Here is a 23,715-nt window from a genome sequence, read left to right as displayed (position 1 = left end):
TCTGTATGCGTGCGTGTGTGTGTGTGTGTGTGTGTGTGTGTGTGTGTGTAAGCAGTATATTAGTTTTAAGCGGAAATATGTGTGTCAAGTACGTATAACAATGGCGGTATGCGATCAATACCCTTTCTGAACAGGGTAAATTCTTGTATTTAATATCGCGTCAGCAGTTCTGGCGATGCCAATTGCAAAACACGTAGCGATTCTCTGTTCGGCAGCAATTATGATTATTGAATGAATTTGTTTGAAAATATCATAATTAAATTATTATAAAACAGTAATTAAGATGTTCGAAAACAGATAAGGTATCTCTTTGTATTCCCGATATAATGGCAACAAAAAATTTGTTCGGATGAGCGACGTATAAATTGTAAAATGACGTCAGAATTGTTCTCGTTTGCAGAAGTAAACGATGATGCGCAAGAAACACTCTTTCCTCCGGTATTGCAAAAACAATCAATCGCTGGGCCGAGAATCGCTATGTTTGCTATTGGTATCGTCAAAACCGCTAAAATGATATTAAATATAAGAATTTACTCTATTTAGATCATGTATTTCTGTTTTTTTTTTCAAAATTCTCTTCGTAATAAAAAATATTGACAAAACGGAAAGATGATGCAAGAGATATATCTGTTATGATAATGATACTTTACGACTGTAATAGTAATTAAGAAAGAAATATCAGGAAGAGGATTATAGGCTTCGTAAAATATTAATGCAGTATTTGGATTTTCAATGTTGTATAGACAAACTGAAAGAGATATTGCACAATGTAACATATAATATATCTTTCTTTGTTTTTTTTTATAATAAACATGACACGTTATACTTAGAATATCGCTTAACATATTTAGGTATTCATAGTCCGTTTTTATTTCAAGATCATCTTAAGTAATGTCTTAAGATGCTAATACTGCCCTCTGATTGATTTGTGACATCTTAAGATTGTATTTAAGAAATCTTGAATATAAGAATCGACTATGAATACCGCCTTTAGGTCCAATTTCCCAATTCATGGTTAACTCTTAATCGAAGTTCAACTTATCCATTATCTCTTTCTAATTCTAGAACTAGAAAGAGATGAGAAACAGGTTGAACCTCGATTAAGAGTTAACAGTGAATTATGAAACTGGACCTTAATACAATACTGTGCTATTTAAAATATTATCTCACAATACTTGCTTTGAAAAAAATCGTAAATTAAATTGTGTATTTATTGATAATATGTTGTAAAAAGAAAAAGTAAAAAGCATTTCCTTGATTTTTTGATTCATTTTAGGCGAATATGTGAGAAAGGAACTATTTAATACTTAGGCATTCTATTTAACGAATAAGTATTTTTAAGAATTTAAAGAGAGTTTTATGACAACGGCGGTTACGATTGCAACGTGTAAATAATCGACAATATCTTGAGTATTCTCAAGAACGGAATTACAAAAAAATAAAATTGTTATATGCATATTGTACATATACAATGCAAATTTAGGCGATATTAAGTAAATAAAAATAAATATGTAAAAAAATACAAAATCTAATTTAAAAAAGGAACTTTCATTTTGATGATACTTTGTGTTTATAAGATGTTTATAAGATTATCTACGCGTTGCTCAGATTTTGTCGAAAAAATATTGTAGAGCAAGACCAGTGATAAGGATATATAAAGGAGAGAGTTAATTTGTGCATATCATATATTATACCACAAAACTATTATATATATATATTTTGTAAATAACAGCCAATAACCGGCTTTAAGTATTCATATTATATAGCGCGTCTCAGACGCGTCGATGTAATTTATACGTCTGTTTGAAATTCGAATATTTCGAAGATTCGTTTCGCTTTGGCATAGCGTTTTCACGCTAAAATACCTGTATCGAGCTCAATGTTTCTTAAGTTTAATACTTTCTCTTCTCTCTCTCTTCTCGTAGAAAAATCAGATCTTATATAACTTTACTGCGGAATGTATATACCAGTATATATCAGAATGTATATATCAGATTAAAGATATAGCTTGCTAACAGTTTGAGCGAAAGCTAATAAGAAGGATAATACGCGTTAAAGAATTATTATCTCCCTTTTTTCTCTCTTATGGAATGTACGTTTGATTGGTCATTGGCTTTCGTCAATGCGCCCACTTTCCCTCTCCCTCATATCCTCTACTGCTCCTACTTGCAACACGTAATCGTCACAATCTCTCATCTACTAGTAAAATGACGCATATACATACAATGTTGTTTCCAATACATACGAATACACATGACCTCCCCCCTCCCTCTTTATTACATACATGTATCGAGAAAAACGGAACGTGGTTGTACATCACATTACTAAGAGCACTTAACCACGCAACACTTTAACTGCGTTATAAAAATACGCAATATTATTACAATAAAATAATTATTCATAGTTCTTAATTCAATTAATTGTGTTTACTTGACGAAAGTCTGTTATGTAGCGCCTTGCACGTTATCACAGTGTACGGTAGTTTCCTTCCTTGCATTGCCTATAGAACTTCCATGAGAACGCGGCGATTGCCATCAAACATGTAGTAAGGATAATACCACCTGCAACAAAAATATATGCATGACTATTTGATATTTAACCATATCTGTTACATTAAATCGAGTACAACGAAAAATTTATAATAAAGAAATTCATCTAAAAGAATTTTTTTATAACCAGTATTTGTAATTTATGCAATTTTAATTATTTTAATAAAATTTTTGTAAAACTTTTTATTTTATTGTCTTATCTATTGTAAAATACAGTCTCTCAATTAATTTATAGAAATAACTAACAGAATAATATCTCTTACCAAAAAAGCTTAGACCATCAAATTGACGATCCTTAGAAGATGGTGGTACAGCTGTTGTCTTCGATGAAGCCGTGCTAGTGGATGTAGGTGGAGATGTTGGAATGCTGGTTGTTGTTGTATTTGTTGGTACAGTAGTAGTAGTAGTGGTAGTAGTAGTAGTAGTAGTAGTAGTAGTAGTAGGAGTAACAGTAGTGGAGTTAGTGGTAGGAGTAGTAACAGTTGTAGTAGTAGTAGAAGTAGTAGGAGTAGTAGGAGTAGGAGTAGTACTATTTGGAGTTGTAGTAATAATTGAATTAATCATTGGTACAGCAGTAGTCTTTTCTGTGAGCTGAGTCTGATTACTATGGTTTGAAGACTCCATTGGAGAAGTAGTTCCATTTTGCGTTGTATCTGAATGTATGAAGAATCCATACATTAATTTTTTAATAAATAAATATTCCATATATTTCAATTTTTATGTACATTTAAAACTGTCTTTCTTGCAATTTCTAATGAAAAAAAAATATTCAAAGGTTGATTTTGTTCTCATAACGAGCAAATATTTTTTATACACCGTGCATAAACGCATATGCACATCACTCATAAACATTAAGTAAAATAATTTTAAGATATTACTTAATTAATAATATTCATTCTTAAAAATATGAAACGAAAATAAAATTTGGAAAATAAAATGAAATTTCAATTTCATTCTGTAATGATATAAATGATATTTTCAGATCGATGTTCTGCAATTAAAAAAATTTTATTGCGTTCGAATATAATTTCTACTTGAGAATTATGTATTTTGATATGAAAAAAAAAAAATGACAAATTCATTACAATATTTATTAGTCATCTAATAAATTTATTCACTTTTGTAGTTTTCATTTCGTTTCAAGATACTTTCTTAATTTTTTACTGTGTCAAATAATTGTATTGTCAAATAAATTTCAGATGTAAATCAACTTAAGATGTAAATCACTTAAAGTCTGACAAATGCAAACCCATATCAATATCTTTAGATCTGTCATTTTAATTGAACTTCTCATTCATTTCTCCTCTTTTTCTCTTCATAGAGTAAAAAAGAGGAAAGATAAACAGTTCAACTAACGCCCATTTCTAGCAATGTAGTTTAATTTTAATTCAATTAATTTCAATTCAATTAATTCATCATTTTCTATTTTATAAATTTAAAAAAATTAAGTCTAACTGAAATCTATCAATTACATTGGTAGAAACGGGCATACATAAAAAGAATGTTTTTCTTTTTATATATGACGAGATTTCAACTTCTTCAGTATCAGTAGTATTTATATGTATATCGTTTATCGGCAACCGCGAACTATGCTGACGACGATAAAACATTAAGTCATTGCGCGCTTCGATTGTTATCGTCATACCTAAGATTCGGATAGTAGTGGTCAGCGAAAATCAATAGTAATCTACTCGAGACTACCGCTGTTGTGTAACGAAGGTCGAACATGTGTAAGAGACATGTGCTGAGTCGCTGTTTTTAACAGCTCGATGTTTTTTTTTTCTAATCAATCTTATGTTTTTATAGACTTCTCACGAAAAGAAGAAAGAAAAAAAGAATATTCTCAAAAAAGAACATCTTTACGCGTGAACAGAGTAGCGATCATGTAACTTTATCCCTAGAGTAGAAACATGAAAATTTCTTGTATGCATGTGGGTGTATAGGCATATATAAAAATTCATTTTTCACGGTTCCACTTTAAAGAAAAAGTTATGATCGCCTGAATGCGGAAGCGCAAGTCTACGAATGCATAAATTTCTTGAACGTCGCTACTGGAAAAAACCGACAGTGCCGTTATCGGTAATTCGATGCGAGTAGGCGTCCCTCGATAAGACGTGGAATACAATAACTGACTACTATCCACCCGATACCGCGTGCTTTAAGTTTCATTATTACGCATGTATAAGCAATACATTTTGTAATCATTACGCGCCAATATTTAGAATTAACCAACTCACCCTCCACGGCCAGCACCAGTGGCACACACAGTAACGCACAGATCAAGTAAGCAGACTTCATATTTCGAAAATCGTCAAAAATTCCTTGTTCTTTTCAAAATGCGCAGAGACGATACAAAACGATTATACAACGTGCATCGCCACTCAACCACACCGAACTGATCGTGATTGTCGTGTGAACTCTCAACTTCGAAACGACTTGCAGCGACCAGTAGCGACCGTTACTTACAACGTTAAAGATGGCGATAACGCGGTTGCCAACAATACGGCTTAATAGTCCCTAGATAAGAAATTGGGCGAGTTTAAAAGTTTAGAAGTTTACTCATTTTACATATGCTTTATATTCGAATCATATGCCCGTATTCATAGTTAGGCCTTATACTTAAAGCTTCCTTAAATTTATTTTTAGATACTCTATGAATTATTTTATTGGCTGAGCATCTAAAGGTCAAGGTCTGATTATGAATATGGGGATTAAAATACGAGTAATAGACCGGTATTCATAGTCGATTCTTATTTCAAGACCGTCTTAAGGTCATTCTACATTAGTCGTATCGTAAACGTCACAAGTCACAAGCGTGTTGCTTCAGCCAATCCAATGCTTCAATTTTAAAGTCGCATGATGTTACGACGTTTCCGACGCTACAGTACGACCAATGTAGAATGGCCTTTAAGTAATGTCTTAAGACACTAATGTAGTCTCTCTCTGATTGATTCTTCTTAAGATCGTACTTAAGACAATTTTAAATATGATGGCTTCTGCACATGATAACCAATGAATACATTAGGAGCTGTAAGCTTATTGGCTATCGCTTCACATTTTGCCATGCGGCAAGCGTTTCCGCGTCCAGTGTGCAGAAGCAATAAGTGGTCTGTTTTCTGTTCCTGCACTAGACTGTTCTAGAATTCTCTTTCTCGCTTTAAATAAATATCAAACGTACATCTATCTCACAATGATTGCGTTCAGCGGACTTAACAGTTGAGTGAACGCTCGCTATTATTGGTGTATCCTTTTAGATCATCCAATCAGCATTTTAGATCTGGAAGAATACATCAATAGCAGCGAGCGCTTTAAGTTCCAAAAGTGTAGTAGTTTAGCCACAGAAAACAAATCTAAGATCTGACTATGAATACCATAATATAATTTTCTACGCATATGTCTCACTAAAAAAGCAAGATCGTGAGAGAGAGTGGGATTATATTTAAAAGATTACTTTGAAAAATTATAAAATCGCGTGAAAAATGTGCAAAGCACTGTAAAATGTGCAAAGCATCAACATGAAGTGCTGTGTACCTGAGGGTGGCAGAGAAATAAAAAGGACATTTTATTTTATAGATAATAATTTTTGTATTAAATATATCAATTCCTGCACATATGTATATGCACGATGTAAGATATAAAAAATGTTATTAATGTTATTTTATTAAATGTACTAATAAAAAGATTTTCATACATCGATAATACATCGATCGATACATCGATCGCAGTGCGCGAACGCTTCTGATTCCCTCAAAATCATCCCAACTAAAATTGGCGGTTGATCAATTGTGGCCATGAATTTTCCTCGATGCCTAGTGTATATATAGACTGCGGTCAAAATCTCACTACAAATGCTTTGAAGCGTTTAGTTGACCAATTAGAAAAAAGAATTTTACAAATTGACCAATCAAAAATTGCTTTAAAGCATTTGTAGCATTTGTTGATCGTATCCATAGTTCAGTGCCATAAAGATTTCATCAAATTTCTTCGAGCGAGAAAGGAGTACAGGCCATCTCATCTCTCCACCAGTAGCGATGTATATGCATGATATATACACGCCGCTATTGGTGGAAGAGTGAGATGACCTATATTCTTTTCTCACTCGAAGAAATTTGAAATCCTTACGTCCAGTATAGTTTAATCTTTGATTAATCTTTGATTAAAGGTGTATTCTTCCTCTGTATTCTTCCGTACAATGCTTTTCTGAAGCAAGAAATCAAGTCCACTTTTTCGTAACTGGTTGCTTGAATTTAGTCTCCTTCTTTTTGTGAGTATAACGCAAACTATAGCTTAAGTTGGTATTCGTCATTCTTATTTTAAGACCGTCTTAAGTATAGTTTTAATACTTGTCACAAACCAATCAGAGGACCGCATTAGAGTCTTAAAACATTACTTAAGACTGGTCTTGAAATAAGAATTGACTGAATACCGGCCTCTTCTGATTAGTTTGTGACATCTTAAGACTGCTTAAGATAGTCTTAAATATAAAATCCGACTATGAATACCAACCTTAGAGTTATTTAGATGTAATTCTTGAATGTATCCTAGGAGATACGTAGGGTGATATTCATCGTTCTTATAAACCTATAGATTTGTATAGACTTAATTCTTGAATGCCCATATTTATCAAGTGCAGTTTAATTTTAATTTTGGTTTAATTAACTCTTTATTTTTTTCTAGTTGTAAGAATTTAAAAAATGAAGAGTAAGTTGAACTGAGATTAAAGTTTAATTTATATAAAAACAGACATAAAACAGTTTCAATATCTTATAAGATAAATTAACACGATTCTCTGATTGATTCGTAACAGCTTAAGACCGTATTTAAAATGGCGTCTACAATGAGATTTTAAGATGTAAAAAAAAATTTTTAGAAATTGTCCGATCATAGCCAATTATTTTCCTCACATTCAACTGTGACTAAAGTTTTATATCTTAAAATTTTGTAGACGCCGCTTAAAATAAGACAGTCTTAAATGTATAAGCGTTTTCGACTGTAGTGGGTTTTGAACTAGATTGGATTGGCGCTGCAAGCTCTACTATTGATAAAATATGTAAATTTCAACCAATAGCAAAGCAATCCAATTCAGGGCACCTATCGTGGAACAAGTTGAAATGGATTTCAATCGGAATCATGTAATTATTCTCTAGATTTCTATTGTGTTTTCAGGGAATAATTTCGAACGGAATTCATGTTCCATAATAGGTACCCTAGTCGATTTAAAACCCGCTACAGTTGTTATAAAAATCGATGATTTTTATAGCGTTTGGCATAGCGACCGATCATAGTAATTATAAAATCTCAAGTTATGAGAAATTGGTCAATTTCTTATGATTTCAAATTTTATATTATTCTCGATAAATATAAAAGACTGAAAAGGAGATTAAAAGATTCGCCATATTTTCATATATATCATATATATATATGTGTGTATATATGAAATATTTTATGCAGTTTCTTCAATATTTGCGTTTTCACATTCTTAAAAGCAATGTGAAATATAGACATTTGGTATTTTTTAATGTATACTTTATTTATATACTTCATATATATTAGCAGCAAACAGAGACTTTAATTCTGTTATATGCTAACTGGATTCTGCTCACTCTATCGTTATTTTAAAACTATAAGAATGAAAATAACTAAAACTATAAGAATGAAAATAATTTGTTATACATATGTGGACAATAATAACATGCAATAATCGCTTAAATTATTTACATAATTTTAAAATCTATGTATATCCTTTGATATATATCAAAGAATTTTGTTATTTCAATTTTCTCAAACTGATATCATGTCTTTACAATATTCTCCATAAATTGTTATCAGTTATTTTCTTACTTCTGACCTGATCTCATACATACACTGAAATACCGAAATTCAAGTAATGCGAACGGATCTTTATAATGATCTTTATAATGATTGAAAGACTCAAAAACAAAACTATAATTTTAATAAAGATTTCTTTCTTCTTGTAGCATTTAAAATTTATTTGATGTCAAATTACTTATTTTCACGATTTATCCGAAAAATATTTTTCAAGTTTTATAAAAGCTAAAAATTTCCAATCTGCTCGAAATTTAAGTCGTATATCAAGTTTTATAAAAATATAGAATAAGCAATCTACATACAAGATCCAAAATATAGTAAAATATAGTAAAATTTCTCCACGATATTATTGCGGATGCTCCAGAACGAGTTTTCCCTCAATCCTATCAATTAATTATATGTCTCCGATTGTTCGATTATGCCCCGCTTTTGTTGACGGTTACAAGAAGGTGGTGCCCTCTAGGATCGTCGGCGGCGGGGCGGGGTAAACCGGGGACCGCAACGGTCGGGAACGGGAATGCCGATGATGCGCTGAGCGCTCACAGCTCACGGGTTCAGTGCTGGTGCTCGATGCGAGGCGAGTGCGCGCGACGGTGCACAGCACGAGTGCTTGCGCTCGTATGGGCCTGTTTTCGTGATCATCAAAGAGCGTTTTAGGCCACCGTCGTGCACAATCGTGATTCAAGGACTGATTTTGCATTGCGGTGAAAGAACAAGATATGAACGTTCTGATATCTCATAGGATTGGATATTTGCTATAAGGATTGGAAAAAAGAGTATCTTGATTTGTGACTTGTTAAAGAGAAGAGCGTATCTTTATTTGTGAGATCGTGATACGACGATACGACGGTCAATCTACACGGGGGAGGTGACGAGAGCTCGCGGTAGCGCGGGTGAACGGTGCGGTGTTCTGGGGTGGCAGCAGCGGGGTGGCTCGCGGTGATGACCAGCTCGCGGATAAAGGGCGAGGGAAATGGGCCGCTCCGCGTTTGATACGTGATACGAGGTGCGTGAGCGCGCGCGCGCGCGCGCTCTCTCTCGCTCTCTCTTTCTCCCTCTTTTGTGGAGCAGCCCCGCGCGTGTGTATGTGGCGTGCGTGCGTGTGTCGTCGTCGGCCTCCTCGTCCTCCCCGTTATCGTCGTCGTCGACGTCGTGCCGAGCCGCAAGTCCGTGTGTCACCCGGATACGCGTGTGAGTTGCGTGAATGAAAAAGAAAGAAAGGGGAGGACCGCTCGTTACCCCAAGATTGCCGAAACGAGCACCGTTGTGGTGGTTGTCGTCGTCGTCGCCGTTGCTGTCGTCGTCGTCGTCGCTGCCGCCGCCGCCGCCGCCACCGCCGCTGCCGCCGTCGTTGCCCCGACGCGCGACTCGACGAGGACGTCGAGAGCAAAAGGAATAGGCTGCTCTTCGTAGAAATGCGACGTGATATGACGACAGTGAGAAGTGATGTCGTTGTGACGACGGCAACGGCGGCGACGACGATGTCGTTGACGACGTCGTTGACGACATCATTGTGGACAACACCACTGTGGACATCATCACCGTGGACAACATCATCGTGGGCAACATTATCGGCAATATCCTCAACTACATTGTCATCGACGTCGACATCAACAGCGACAACGGTCAATGTAGCTACCCCGTTCAATCGCCTGTTCGCGACAACACTATTGCTATTGTTGCTGGTGTCGACGCATCCTGGTCCCGCCGCGGCCGCCTGCCGGTGGACTAACGAGGCTGGCAACGACACCCGTTCAGCGGATTGCGCCCTTCGGGTGCTAGATCCTACGGCGATCGTCACCCTGGCGCCGTCCCTTGATGGCGCACTTAAACTACGGATTCGCTGCAGCGATGTACACCACTTTGAGAGCAGCTTGAACGCGCAAAGTTGGCAGCGGCTGGCCGGTCTGCATGAATTGCACGTGCACGGCTGCAAAGTGTTACGTATTCCAGAGGATGCGTTTTTGCCATTACCGGATCTTAAGCGGCTCGTCGTACAGACGTTCAATGCTGCTTGGGGTGCTGCCAGATATCTGGAGTTCGCGCCGAGTTCGCTCCGAGGTCTCCGCGAGCTTCATACTCTGGAGATCGTCGAGAGCAATGTACTCGCGCTGCCGCCCAAACTGCTTTGCGAGCTCGACAATTTGCAGACTCTCAATCTCACTGGCAATCGTATCCGCGACGTCGATGATATCGGTCTAACAGTGCGTGCTGAGATTAACGACGGATCCTGTCGCGCCGATATCAGGATTCTGGATCTATCACGCAATGAATTACGGCAACTGTTTGATGACGGACCGCTGGTGAGCCTGCGGCAATTGCAAGAGCTACATCTGCAGCGCAATGCGATCACCGAGATCGGCAAAAATGCCTTACAAGGACTCACTGTGCTGCGTACATTTAACGTTAGCCACAACTCTCTGGATTCGCTGCCCGAGGATTTGTTCAAAACTACGCGCGACCTACGGGAGATACACCTGGCGTACAACGGCCTACGTGATTTGCCACGGGGCGTGTTCACCCAGCTGGAGCAGCTGCTAGTGCTGAATCTCGCCAACAACCGCCTTGGCAGCGATCGTGTCGACGAAACTACTTTCCTCGGTTTGATTCGCCTGATTGTGCTTGATCTTTCATACAACCAGCTGACACATATCGATGCTCGCATGTTTAAGGACTTGTTCTTTCTACAGATCCTCGACCTACGCAATAACTCTATTGACCGTATAGAAAGTAACGCTTTTTTGCCGCTCTACAATCTTCATACACTCGAACTCTCTGACAACAAGCTCCATACTATAGGAGCACAGCTATTTAACGGTCTGTTTGTACTAAATCGCCTGACTATGTCCGGGAATTCGATTTCGAATATCGACACGATGGCGTTTCGCAATTGTTCCGATCTCAAGGAACTGGATCTCAGCGGTAACGAGCTTACTGCAGTGCCGGACGCATTACGCGACCTCGCCTTCCTCAAGACCCTTGACCTGGGTGAGAACCGGATCAGCGAGTTTCACAACGGTTCCTTCCGTAACCTTCATCAACTCACTGGTCTACGTCTAATCGGCAACGACATCGGTAATCTGACTCACGGTATGCTCTGGGATTTGCCGAATCTCCAAATCCTCAATCTGGCTCGGAACAAAGTGCAACACGTGGAAAGGCACGCGTTCGAACGTAATATCAAATTGGAAGCTATCCGTTTGGATGGCAACTTTCTGTCGGAAATCAACGGTGTATTCACCAGCATCACTAGCCTTCTGTTACTGAATTTATCGGAAAATCACATAGAGTGGTTCGATTATGCCTTTATACCGGTTAATCTTAAGTGGCTCGACATTCACGGAAATTTTATCGAAAGTCTTGGCAATTATTATAAAATTCGCAATTCTAAAGTGAAGACTTTGGACGCTAGTCACAATCGCATCACTGAACTCTCGCCGTTGTCTGTGCCAGATAGCGTAGAGCTATTATTCATCAACAACAACTACATCAGCACCGTACGACCGAACACATTCGCCGACAAAGTGAATCTCACTCGGGTTGATATGTATGCGAACATGATCGAGACGATGGAGTTAACATCGCTACTGCTGACCAAAGTACCGGAGAATAAACCGCTGCCAGAGTTTTACATCGGTGGCAATCCCTTCAACTGCAATTGCTCGATGGACTGGTTGCCGGCCATCAATAACCAAACTTCGACAAGGGAATATCCGCGTGTCATGGATCTTGACAATGCGATGTGCCGTACCTCTGGCCCGCGGGGAGTCGCTATCGTCCCAGCCTCGACTGCACGCTCGGAACAGTTCCTCTGCCGCTACGAGGCGCATTGTTTTGCCCTCTGTCATTGTTGTGATTTTGACGCCTGTGATTGCGAGATGACCTGTCCAGCAGGTTGCAAGTGTTACAATGATCGTACATGGAATACGAATGCAGTCGATTGCTCAGGTCTTGGAGTCGAAGAAATTCCGCGTAGGATACCGATGGATGCCACCGAAGTCTATCTGGATGGCAACGTGTTACGAGAGTTGCAGAATCACGTGTTTATCGGCCGTAAGAACATGCGCGTGTTATATGTAAATGCCAGTGGCATTGAATCCATCCAGAATCGCACCTTCAACGGCCTCAACAATCTGCAAATTCTACATCTCGAAGACAATCGTATACGTGAACTCAAGGGCTTCGAGTTTGAGCGATTATCGCATTTGCGCGAGCTCTATCTACAGAACAATATGATTGGCTTCATTGGCAACCTTACGTTTTTGCCGTTGCGATCGCTTGAGATTCTTAGATTGCATGGCAATCGGTTGGTAACCTTCCCAGTGTGGCAAGTCACTTTGAACGCTCGATTGGTCGAGTTATCGCTAGGCGGCAACCCATGGTCGTGCCGCTGCAAATTTCTGCAGGAACTGTCTTCTTGGGTGTCAGACAATGCGCACAAAGTTATTGACGCTGGCGATGTATGGTGTTATTACGGCGGCGACGCCAGACCATCTTATCGACGTCGTTTGAATGTCAACGAGACCGCCTGTTCGGATTATTTCGCTCAAGGTGGCGTCATTGAGAGTATCATGGTATCGGACTATTTACCGTTAGTAGCTGCCACTCTCTCAGCCATCATTGTTTTGCTGGTGATTATAGTACTCGCTTTCGTGTTCCGCGAACCGGTCGGCGCCTGGGCCTATTCCAAATATGGACTGAGATTCTTGCGCACGAAACCGGGCAAAGCCGTAACGACGACGAGCATGGGTCCTGCAGCCGCGATGGCTGCAGGCTGCTGCGACGCCGATCGCGATCGCCTCTATGATTGTTACGTATGTTACAGTCCAAATGACGAGGACTTCGTCTTGCACTCATTGGCAGTCGAACTGGAACACGGTGCGGCTGGTCTGAGACTCTGCCTCCATCACCGGGATTTGCCTTGCGTGTTGCGCGCTTCTGCACCCGCACCAGCCGTCCTCGAGGCAGTGGACGCATCTCGACGCGTGCTAATTGTGCTTACCCGTGATTTCCTTCAAACTGAATGGTCGCGTTTCGAGTTTCGCGCAGCGCTGCACGAAGCATTGCGCGGTCGTGCCTCCCAGCTGATCGTCATCCAAGCTGGCAATATTAGTACCGAGGTTGAACGCGATCCCGAACTGCGGCCCTATTTGAGAACGGCAGCGCTCATTCTTACATGGGGCGAGAAGAGGTTCTGGGAACGGTTAAGGTACGCTATACCATCGTCCACGACAACTGCAATCATTGCTACTAGTACCACTACCACCACTACAGCCGTCGGCGATGTATCTGTCGAGAGCAAATCCTCACCGTTGGTATACAAACGCAACATCAACACCTACACACTGGATGGTGGTGTCGGTAATCTCGAGAAAACCGGGATGTCGACGTTGCGTGGCGGTCAACGTGCTGCGCTCTTCAAGGATGCCTCGTCAGCGTTGATGCTGCAACATGCGCCGCCCGCTTATTCGTGTGGCGGTGCCCCGCTTCCCTCCATGTTGCCACAGCAACAACAGCAGCCGCAGTTACCACCACCTTCGTCGTCACCGGCGCAACCCAGGTTAACCGTCAATCACGCCTACCGGGACGCGGTGCCAGCTAGTAATCTCATCACGACCACTGTCGCCACCACCAACACCGCCAACTGCGGCATTGGCGAGGACCACAGGAGACCGCTATCCGAGCACATCTACTCGTCCATCGACTCGGACTACTCCACCCTTGAGAGGACTGCCTGGAGGCAGCAGCAACCACCGCCACCACCGCCCCCGCCCACCTCTGGACAAGCCTACCTGGTTTAGCTCCCTGCGACCGATCCCGGTATCCCCGTATGGGACTCATGGGACTATCATACTGTCGATCCGACTACAATAACGACGAGCCACGATCGTCGTTCTGAAAAGGTTGTGCTGAGTCTTGTTCACGTGACGCACGATCGACAGATTGTGAATTTTCGAAAACTTTGCGCGCGTGCCGAGTCACAAACCCCTGCGAAATATGTGTACATAGTTCAGGGACATCGTCGTAAAGGACGAAGGACGGAGAATTCGCATATCATAATTATCTCTTTGAGACTCAAAGAGACTTTGGGGATGTCTATTGCGATAATGATTGCGCCGATTTTCTTTTTTGCTCAATGAAAATTTCGATTTTTTTATGTTGTTGGAACTTGACATTTCTTTATTTCTTGTTTTTATCTCTTTTTCTCCTCTATTTTTGTTATATTTATTCTTGACTTTGAATCTTCCTTTACTCTGTATGCTTATGTAATAAGCTTAATGTAATAAGTCTTTCGGCCTATTCCCTTATTGTCAGGATTGCACATTGCGCATTCTTGATATAAATATTTCGTAACAGCGTTTTGTGCGAATATTTTGTTCAAGTATACAGAGTGTCCCCGAATCTCGTTTATACATAAAATTGACTTTTTTTTTATAAAAATGTATGAACAAAACTTTGCAATAATTTTTTATTTGCACTTTTGTAATTATTATTTGTGAGTTCTGAACGCGGGAATTAAGCTTCAAAAGCGCAAAATACAAAAATATTTAATTTTTTTTGGTTTAACTAGTTAAGTTTATCTAGTTAAGATACTTCATAGTAAGAACTATTCTTTTCTATATTCTCCTTTTTTTTTTAATTCAAAAAACTTCCTTTAGATGAACTCTATTAAAGATTGAATATCAAAATTAGCTTGTAATTTCCTTAAATAATCTTGACTCGAAATTCATATAAGATTCAACTATTTATTAAAATCAAAGGTTCTGAGATTCTCTGTGCACCTCTGTGAATCCCGTTTACCTCAGATGCTTTTTAGCACCCAAAGATCTCAAAGTCCGCGCGATCACGCGCGGATTGTCAGGCCGTCTCTTTCGTAGCGGCGATTTCACCCTCGTGTAAATACCTCCTATTTACGACGAATCCATGTAAATAACGTTCTCTACTACGCAATTTGCGTTCGTGTACGTATGTACATTGTACATATATATACATGTAACTGACACATGTCGCATTTCAACGTCCTCGCCGCATAATAGAATCATGATGCTAGCTTTGACTCTGAAACTTTCGAGACTAGGTAGATGATTTTTTGTAATTTTATATGTCCGCAGGGGAGAAAGAACAACAAGATAGCATGAGTGAGTGAGTGAGTGAGTAAATGAGAGAGAGAGAGAGAAAGAGAGAGAGAAGAGGTAAGATGATTGTACGATATGTAAATATGTATATCGGATATACACTCTTTATCGCCGCGCCTCGTGTAAGATACAGTTCGCCGCGTAAAAGAGAAGGTAAGAATCGAAGAGTGAGAGAAACAAAAGCGTGAGACATGCGCCCGCGCGATCCGGCGAGAAGCAAATCATGCGAGCGTTTGCGCATGTGACTTAACTGTATACTTTTGATTTATTTAAATCATGTGAATAAATTTATAAAATATGTTACTACTTATCTTCACAATATACGCCTTGATATCTTAATTTTGGCAGCGATTATCGTCGAAGTCCATTTTGAAGATTTCTTAATTTACTGCGGAATGCATTTGAAGGAAAAAATTCTATTACACTATTACAATTTGGCACGTCGTAACGTAGAAATTATAAACAATGTCATATATATTTCATAAAGAGGGTAAATATATAAACGGAGAATATATGTACAAGATATATGAAGGTGATGATAAATTTATATTCACATTAATATCGCTTGCCGACACTAACTGAGAATTTCTTATTAATGATGTGACGACATTAATTGTTATGTCTAAAACAAAAAGACGCTTAAAAAATGAGAAAATAGTTACAGACTAATTGTATTCGCCGATACGTAGTCATAATATGAGATCAGGGCAACATAACACTTTTTTCTTTTTTATTATAATTCACGATGTATTTTTACTTGACACATGAAATTAGATCTTCAAATTATAGAATTTTTGAAGATGGGTTTTTCTTGAGAGGTGCCGAAATAATATAAGTACAGTTCCATAAGCAGGCGAGCTTAAAAGCGAGAACTCGAGGAGCACGTGTTCTCTTGAATACGGAGAAGGGGAATCTCTTTCTTTCCTTTGGTGGCGCAAGTTGGAGGAGTCGTTTTTTCTCCGCGAACGTGAGTTGCGGCGAATTCAGATCGATTGAGAGAACGAGAGACAGAGAAAGAGAACTTATTTCCATATGGTAATTTCGCGCTACGATTGGTTAAAATATTCGCGCAAATGCATTATCCGAGCGTGTGCAGAGGAAGAGAGAGGGAGAGAGCGGGAGAGAGCGAGTGAGCGAGCGGGGTGTGTGCAACCGTGTTGTTTCCCACACAACCCCGGCTTTCTCTCTTCTCTCCCTCTCTCTCTCTCTCTATCTCTCTCTCCCTCTTTGTTGTTACCTATATATCGCGGCGCGCGGCCGTGTGCCGGCTATATAGACCGCGAACGGAACATTGATCCTAGTCAGCGGCGCCGCGCACTCACTGCACACCATCTGCACACTTACATTATTAATGCGCCTACGACCGTCACCGCACCACGACCCGTACCTGCGCGGAGACGATGTATGTTTCTGTTGTTTGCGAAATCTTTCCGCGACCAAGTGTAAACAGCAGAAATGTCTCGCGCGCGTGTAGCGTTTAAGCGCCGTGTGACGATTCGCAATTCCGCAATTCCGTAATTCGAATCTTACTGAATTTAAAAAACGGGATGTCTCTTTTTACTCAGATTTTTCTCCTTGAGACGAACATGAAATGGATTATCGCGGGATCGATGTTCTTCTGACGAAACTTGCTACGATAGAAAGTCTTAATATCGACAATTCAAAGACTCGGAATGATTAATAGCCTGGATTAAGCTTGATGCATCTTTCTTTGACTAATTTCAAATTAAATATACTTGTATTATATTTCAACTTCGTTCTGCTTCTGAAAGGACATTGACGATTATTAATAAATATAGAATCTGGTTGTCCCAACTTTGAATAAACTATGTGATAATTTAGATTAGATAAACCTATTAGATAAACAAAAGAGTAAGAGAGAAAGAGAGTGAACTGAACTGAAAGGTTTACCAAAGGTGGTACAATCCAGCCATAATTCGATATATAATTATTAAACGTTTAAAAATAAAAAAAACTTCTATCTTTAAGTCCTGAAGGAAAATATTAATTTACTAATGAATGGTTCTAGATACAATGGCAATGTTTATAGCTCTCAAATCAATATTAGATTGGTCCGTCCATTGACCGAAAATGCCAAATTTATTTATTTCATATCATACACATCATTGATTATTCTTTAACGCTAATGTCCAACGAAAACATACATATATACTTGGTACGCGAATAGTATTCTTTATGTGTATAATTATTTATTATTGAAGCTCCCGCATAGCTCAAATACAAATCGCGATCGTTGTCGCAGAGTTGCGCCACGCAGGACGACGCACAAGGCTGAAAAAGGCGCGTATGTTACTTTAAAGAAATATGGTTTCCTCTCCACACAAGTCTCTCCGTATTCTAGCACAAGTGGCCGCGCTCGGAACCAGTTTGCCCGCCTTGCTATGGAATGTAAGGACGGCTGTAATTATTTGCAGCGCGTAGAGCCGCTGACCGCCGTGCCGCGATCGAATCTAGGCGTGTAGGATCGCCGCTATGATCCTTGCGATCTCCTTGCGGTATATCTCGACATCCCGATTTCCATCCGCCGTCATCTCTCGCGATAGGCTCTCATTGTATCCGACAACGCCCGCTGATCTTCCCCGCCTCTCCCTTTTCCTTCCCGTTAATGGATCCGCGTTGTGGAACAGAAATCCACATAATTCGCGCATAGTTCGCAAACACTTTGCTCCAACACTTTGCGACTACAAGTTAAAATTATTCCAGTCCGGAATTATCTCTCGCAGAGAGATAAATTCCCTTCCGGTACTGTCTGCTGTCCTTTAATTAATAGTTATATATTATATTCCGTATATCAAGTACAGACAAGCGTAAATATTTGTTAAGTTACTAATAACGTTTTCATTCTTTATCTTCATACGATATATTCTGTTGCATAGTAAATTCAAAATGCGTACAATTCACCGAATTACGGAGACTTTCATTACGTCATAAAATGTATTTATAAACGATTAAGAAAGTAGAGCTCTAACTCAATAAGAACGCGACAAACGTTATTTCTTCTTTGCTTTGATAAAAATTAATGTCGTTTAAAATAATTTTCTGAAGGTTTTCTCAGTCTGATTTTTACCACGTGAACGATAATTGCGCGAATAATAATGTCAATGTGATTTCGATTTAACGCGAGAAAAGGAGAACCCGCGATAATACGCTTGAGCGTCCTCGAGATTCGCGGGAACACCTTTCACTGGGCATTTAAGAAAAGGTGGGTGCCATGCGTTGGCGTCAAGTTCGTTATTTGGGTCGTTCTTGCAAAACACTATTCAAAGCTCACTGTACAGCGCTCGCCGGCCTTGACGGGCAACTGATTTCAGTAGCGTAATTGACGACAGGTCTCGTCGGTTCAAGAAGATGCCATCTGTCCTTTGAAGAAATCGACTTTATTTAGTTAAATAAACTTGTCTCCTTTTTTTCCACTTGAAATCTGCATTCTAAGCGGTTCTGAACATTATTTTGGATAATATATAAACGGTATGAGATAATTGAAAAAGAAACGATAACTAAAAGATTTTTTATTTCTGATTATGCTTAATGCGTTTACGCGAGTACCAAGAGGATCTTCTTAATGCTAACGAAACGAAATATCGCACGCGATAATGTCCCGTTTATGAGCTTCATAGTTAACAGTGGTTTACGTTCGCGACAGTTATACTACGTATTACACAGGATGTCGTGGGTGGGAAGACAGTTAACGCCGCAAGTACACGAAGTAGTGATAGGCAAAGCGCGAGTCGTGCAACAACCTAGTCGCTCACCTCCGCTATCACTGTCCCGTCGAAGGAGGTAACGAGAATCACTCGTTTACCCTTATTCAAACGGCTAATCGAAATAGCTGAGCAAGTTGTCTCGACGTGTAAACCTTTCGGCCGTGTAAACCGGACGTTAGGTCTCGTGCTCCCGATAAAGACTCGAGATAGCCGAATTCATTTTCAATTCCCTCGCCAGCTCGATCGCTGCACCTCTACCGCTACCTCGATTGCAGCACCAGGCACGATCCATGAGAGATCTGGTTCCAATTCTCTCAAGGTGCGCCGCATCGTGCCAGTTAGATCGTTTTTTTATGAGCGCACCCGCTTAAAGCCGGGCAAAGCAAAAGAGCGAAAAAAAAAGGAAGGACACGAAAAGAGGCAGGTTAAAAAACTTTGCGTACCTACCTATCTACCTACGCGCGCGCGCGTTAAAATCCTCGTCCATTCCTAACACGCTCGAATAAGCAACGACTGAACGACGTCAGGGCTCCGTTCGCTCGCGGACTCGCTTGCGTGTAACGCGCTACGGTCTCGCAAGCAGATATATACATGTATATGTATACACATACGAATGTCGTTTTCCCGTAGCGAGGCAAAGTCGATCGAGATATCGTTGGCGGGTTTTGTGACTTGCGTGACGACTGCCATGTTTGCAGAGAGAGAACTTTAGCGCGCGACTCGTTGCCCCGCGTGCCCCGTTCTCGTGATACCTTCCTGCCTCCCTTTTCCTGCCCCCTGTTGTCCCGCATGTTCCTGCCACCTGCGCCATCGCGCTAGCTCGCCTTGCACGCATGCAACATAGTCGCCCTCCAGTGCTTTCCTCCCCCACCCGCTCTCTTTTCGCCTCCGTACGCCGTGCACACGTCAAGTTGCATCCCCCTTTTACCCTCTCTCTCCCACTTGGCGTATCCGCACTCGCAACTCGTCCGTTTAAATGTGTACCCGGTAATTTCACGAAAACTGCCACCACACACCGTCGTCACTGTCGCGGCCTCGTTTTTCCCTTCCTCTTTTTTTTTCATTCCCTTCATCCATCTCTCTTTCGTTTTCCCATAATAAATTTGCCTCTCTTCGTTCATCTGTGACTGATCTTTCCTCCTTCTACCATTTCTCCCGTTCGCCCTTTTAACGATACCATGAGCTACTATGACACACCGTTACGGGGCTACCCCGAGGTGGATAGAGCGTGCACACCACGTGTCTGCACGCAAGCCTATCTTGCACGCTTCCCTCGGCGTCGGTATCAGCGTCGGCGTCGGTAGCGACGTCGGCGAACAGTTTTAAGAGCATGTCCCCGCAGAAAACCGCGAAGAGCGGTAAATCCTGAAGCCTTTTCCAAGTCTGTTAAAAGATTATACTGTCTACCCTTATTCCAATAAGACGATTGTCGACGAACTCTCCTCATCCTTATCGCGAGAATGCTCTTTCAAATCCTAATTCTTCTCTATCAAGCTCGTTTCTACTAATGTATAGATTAACTTCCATTTCGGTTCAACTCTTGAACCTGTTTTTTATTCTTAGAACTAAAAAAAGAAGATAGATGAAGAATTAATTAAATCGAGATTAAAATTAAAGTGCATTGATAGAAATTGGACATCTAACTCCTTCAATAAACACTACGATCGTTTGCGCGGCACGGAAAGTGTACCTACATCTTCGTTCGTTTAATCGTTCGCTCGGCTAACCTGGCCATCGTCGATGGCCCTTTACAATTAATCAGTCGCGCGAACCGTCTGGATAAGAACCACGCATACGAAGGTATACAAACGCGGGGGGTCGTCGCAGGCATGGGCGTCGCGAGTCGATCGCATTTTTCTCACAAAAAGAAAAGAGAGAGTGGACGAGAGAGATATGTAATTTAACGTAATAATTTGTCGTGAGTTAATTCATTGTGCGAAGCAAATTTTAGGTCACGATCCCCATGTATTTTTATCTTATTCTAGTCAAGCTTTCATCTCTGCTGACTGGTTTGATATGTCGGAGCAGAAACTCTTTCTCGTTTCAGTATCGCGCTTTTGTATCTCGAAATTAAAGTCAATTCATATGCAAGAACGATTTTGCACCTCCAACTTCCGCATTTCTTAAGTACTTAACGATAAATATGTATATCGTACATATTATGCAATTCTTTTGGGCACAATATTATACATTTTATTTTGCCAACAATCGTTGATATCGAATTTACAATGAGCTAAAAATGAGGAATTTCATTAGAAGATTACGCGCTTTTCGAGTACCTACTTATTAATATTGTATACATCATATATATATATATATATATATATAATATAATTTATTTATGTAAAACATATAATATTTATTTTATTTATCTGTCGGTTAGATATCAGATGTACATTGAAACAAATGTCATTTCTATCAATATAGATTAACTTTAATCTCAATTTAACTTACTTTTTATCTTCTTCTAATTTTGAGAATTAGAAAAAGATGAAGAGTAAACTATCTCGAGATTAAATAAAGTTAATGTATTCGTAGAAGTGGGCCTAAATAAGGAAATCTCCTTAAATCCCTTAACAGAATTTCCTTAATGCATATGCACTCTTTTTCCCCTCCTTCTTCTATGTCGACCCCTGTCAGAGAAACCTCGTCGCGGCGCCCATGTCCGTATATAGGTGGGCGAACGAGGCGGCGATCTAAACTGGAAGGTTCCGCGCTGCGTGACCTGTCACCGTGAGCGTTGCTAGATTTATACGCGGACGCTAACTTGTCGCATATTTACCCCCTCATCGAGTTGTTACCCCGCGCCCCTTTCCGTCACAACCCTGCCAGCCTTCGCGAACCTGTCTGTCCGATAGATCCCTAAGCACTACAAGCGCTCACCTTTCGTCTCGTTCTTGCAGTACGAAATTTGCCATTATAAAAAGGGAGAAGTATCCTATTCATAATAAGAAGACATACTTAAACTACGTATCGATTTAAAATTTTGTGATTTTTTTTTAAAGAAGAATTTCGTATTATACAATAGTACACAAAAATGGTCTTAAAATGAACAAAGTGACGGTATGTTGATGTACATCAGAAAGAACATGAATCGGAAGGATCTATTGTACTTTTCCCTTTTTTTTCTCTCTTAGAAGAGCCGCATAAGGAAGAAACTAACGAGTCTTTTCGTTATTTTCATCTCTTTAAGCTGGCCGAATGTCCCACTGTGCAGCTCCCTCGCCCCACAGTGACACAGTTCAACAATACGGGGATAGACGGCCTGCCGCCGGATTCAGATACCGAGAATGTCACACGCCGACGATGACTTTTTTTCTTTTGCCAGCCGGTTTCTTTCGCGCTCAACTGCGCGTAGTAGGCGCGCGCTTGTAACGCGGTCAGGTAAGCCGACCTGCGAACCCAACGTGCATCGACCACCCCATACAGGGTGTCCTATAAGGTTTTCATTGAGTTTCAGAAACATATTTCACAAGGAATGATTTGTACACGGAAGGAACAGTTTTGTCAGAGTATCTACAAAGGACTCCGCGCAAATTATATGAAAAAAGTGGCTTCGGTAAAATTAGCTGAAACTGTGATATTTTGTAGATTATGAGATGTTGATCAAAGGTTTCCTTGAGCAAAACCATAAAAAGAAGGACAGATTTTGCTATAGCACTATTTGAAAGTTGAATCTAATCGGACTGCAAAGTATCTATTTTTATCCGCTAAACTATTCATTTTTTTCTAATTGTTGATCTGTACTTTTATATAAAAAAATATGTAATTTGCAATGTGCATATTTGCAAACATTTTTAAAGCAACTGATTTTTATATTGATTTATCTCATTATTTTGTGCATAAAAGTATTAAGGTACAGTCACAAAAAAATAAATAGTTCAATAGATAAATATATTTTTCAATATCTTATCATAATTTCAGTCAATTTAACCGAAACCATTTTTTCCATCTGATTTATACAGAGTCCTTTAGTTATAACTACAGATCTAAGAATAATTTTAGAGTTAGATTATCAAAATAATTATGTAAGACACTGAAATTGATTCCTAGAATGTAAAAATTGTTTACAGCATTGTTTATTATAGTTGAATTTCCTACATAATTATTTTGATGGTCCAACAAAATTACTTTCAAATCTATACATAGCTGAATTTCAAAATTTTTCAGAAAAATTTTATTCTTTTTGTATATAATTTACTATATAATTTACTATATAATTAGATTTCTTTAAAACGCATAATACATAGAGCTTGGCAATCTATGGATATATATAAAGAAATTCTTTATGATGTTCTTTTAATATTTAATTGTAGATAAATTTTCAATGTAATTTTATTTTATTCGAAATTGTTTTAATACTTTAAGACGTTCCCAAAATATATTACAGACTTTTAATTTACTAGCTTTTAAGCCTATTTCAATTGTGATACGATAATTGAAATTTATACAAACATTTTGTATATAGCATGTTAA

At 39.5% G+C, this 23,715-nt stretch overlaps 2 protein-coding genes across 2 annotated transcripts; one reads left to right on the top strand and one right to left on the bottom strand.

Moving 5' to 3' along the window:
• Positions 1–2,466: 2,466 nt before the first annotated feature.
• LOC105626375 (integumentary mucin C.1-like) lies at positions 2,467–4,847 on the bottom strand. Its single transcript, XM_012207676.1, has 3 exons — positions 4,787–4,847; positions 2,813–3,202; positions 2,467–2,561 (listed from the first exon to the last, which is right to left on the bottom strand). The coding sequence occupies exons 1-3, from the start codon at positions 4,845–4,847 to the stop codon at positions 2,467–2,469; spliced, it is 546 nt and encodes a 181-aa protein (XP_012063066.1).
• A 4,946-nt stretch (positions 4,848–9,793) lies between these two features.
• Positions 9,794–14,179, top strand: LOC105626605 (slit homolog 3 protein-like). Its single transcript, XM_012207899.1, has one exon. The coding sequence runs from the start codon at positions 9,794–9,796 to the stop codon at positions 14,177–14,179; it is 4,386 nt and encodes a 1,461-aa protein (XP_012063289.1).
• The last annotated feature ends 9,536 nt before the right edge of the window (positions 14,180–23,715 follow it).

The sequence above is a fragment of the Atta cephalotes genome, assembly GCF_000143395.1.
Source record: "Atta cephalotes unplaced genomic scaffold scaffold00005, whole genome shotgun sequence".
Lineage (NCBI taxonomy): Eukaryota > Metazoa > Arthropoda > Insecta > Hymenoptera > Formicidae > Atta > Atta cephalotes.
Note: the sequence above shows the minus strand (reverse complement) of the source record. Positions and strands in the feature narration are given on the sequence as shown.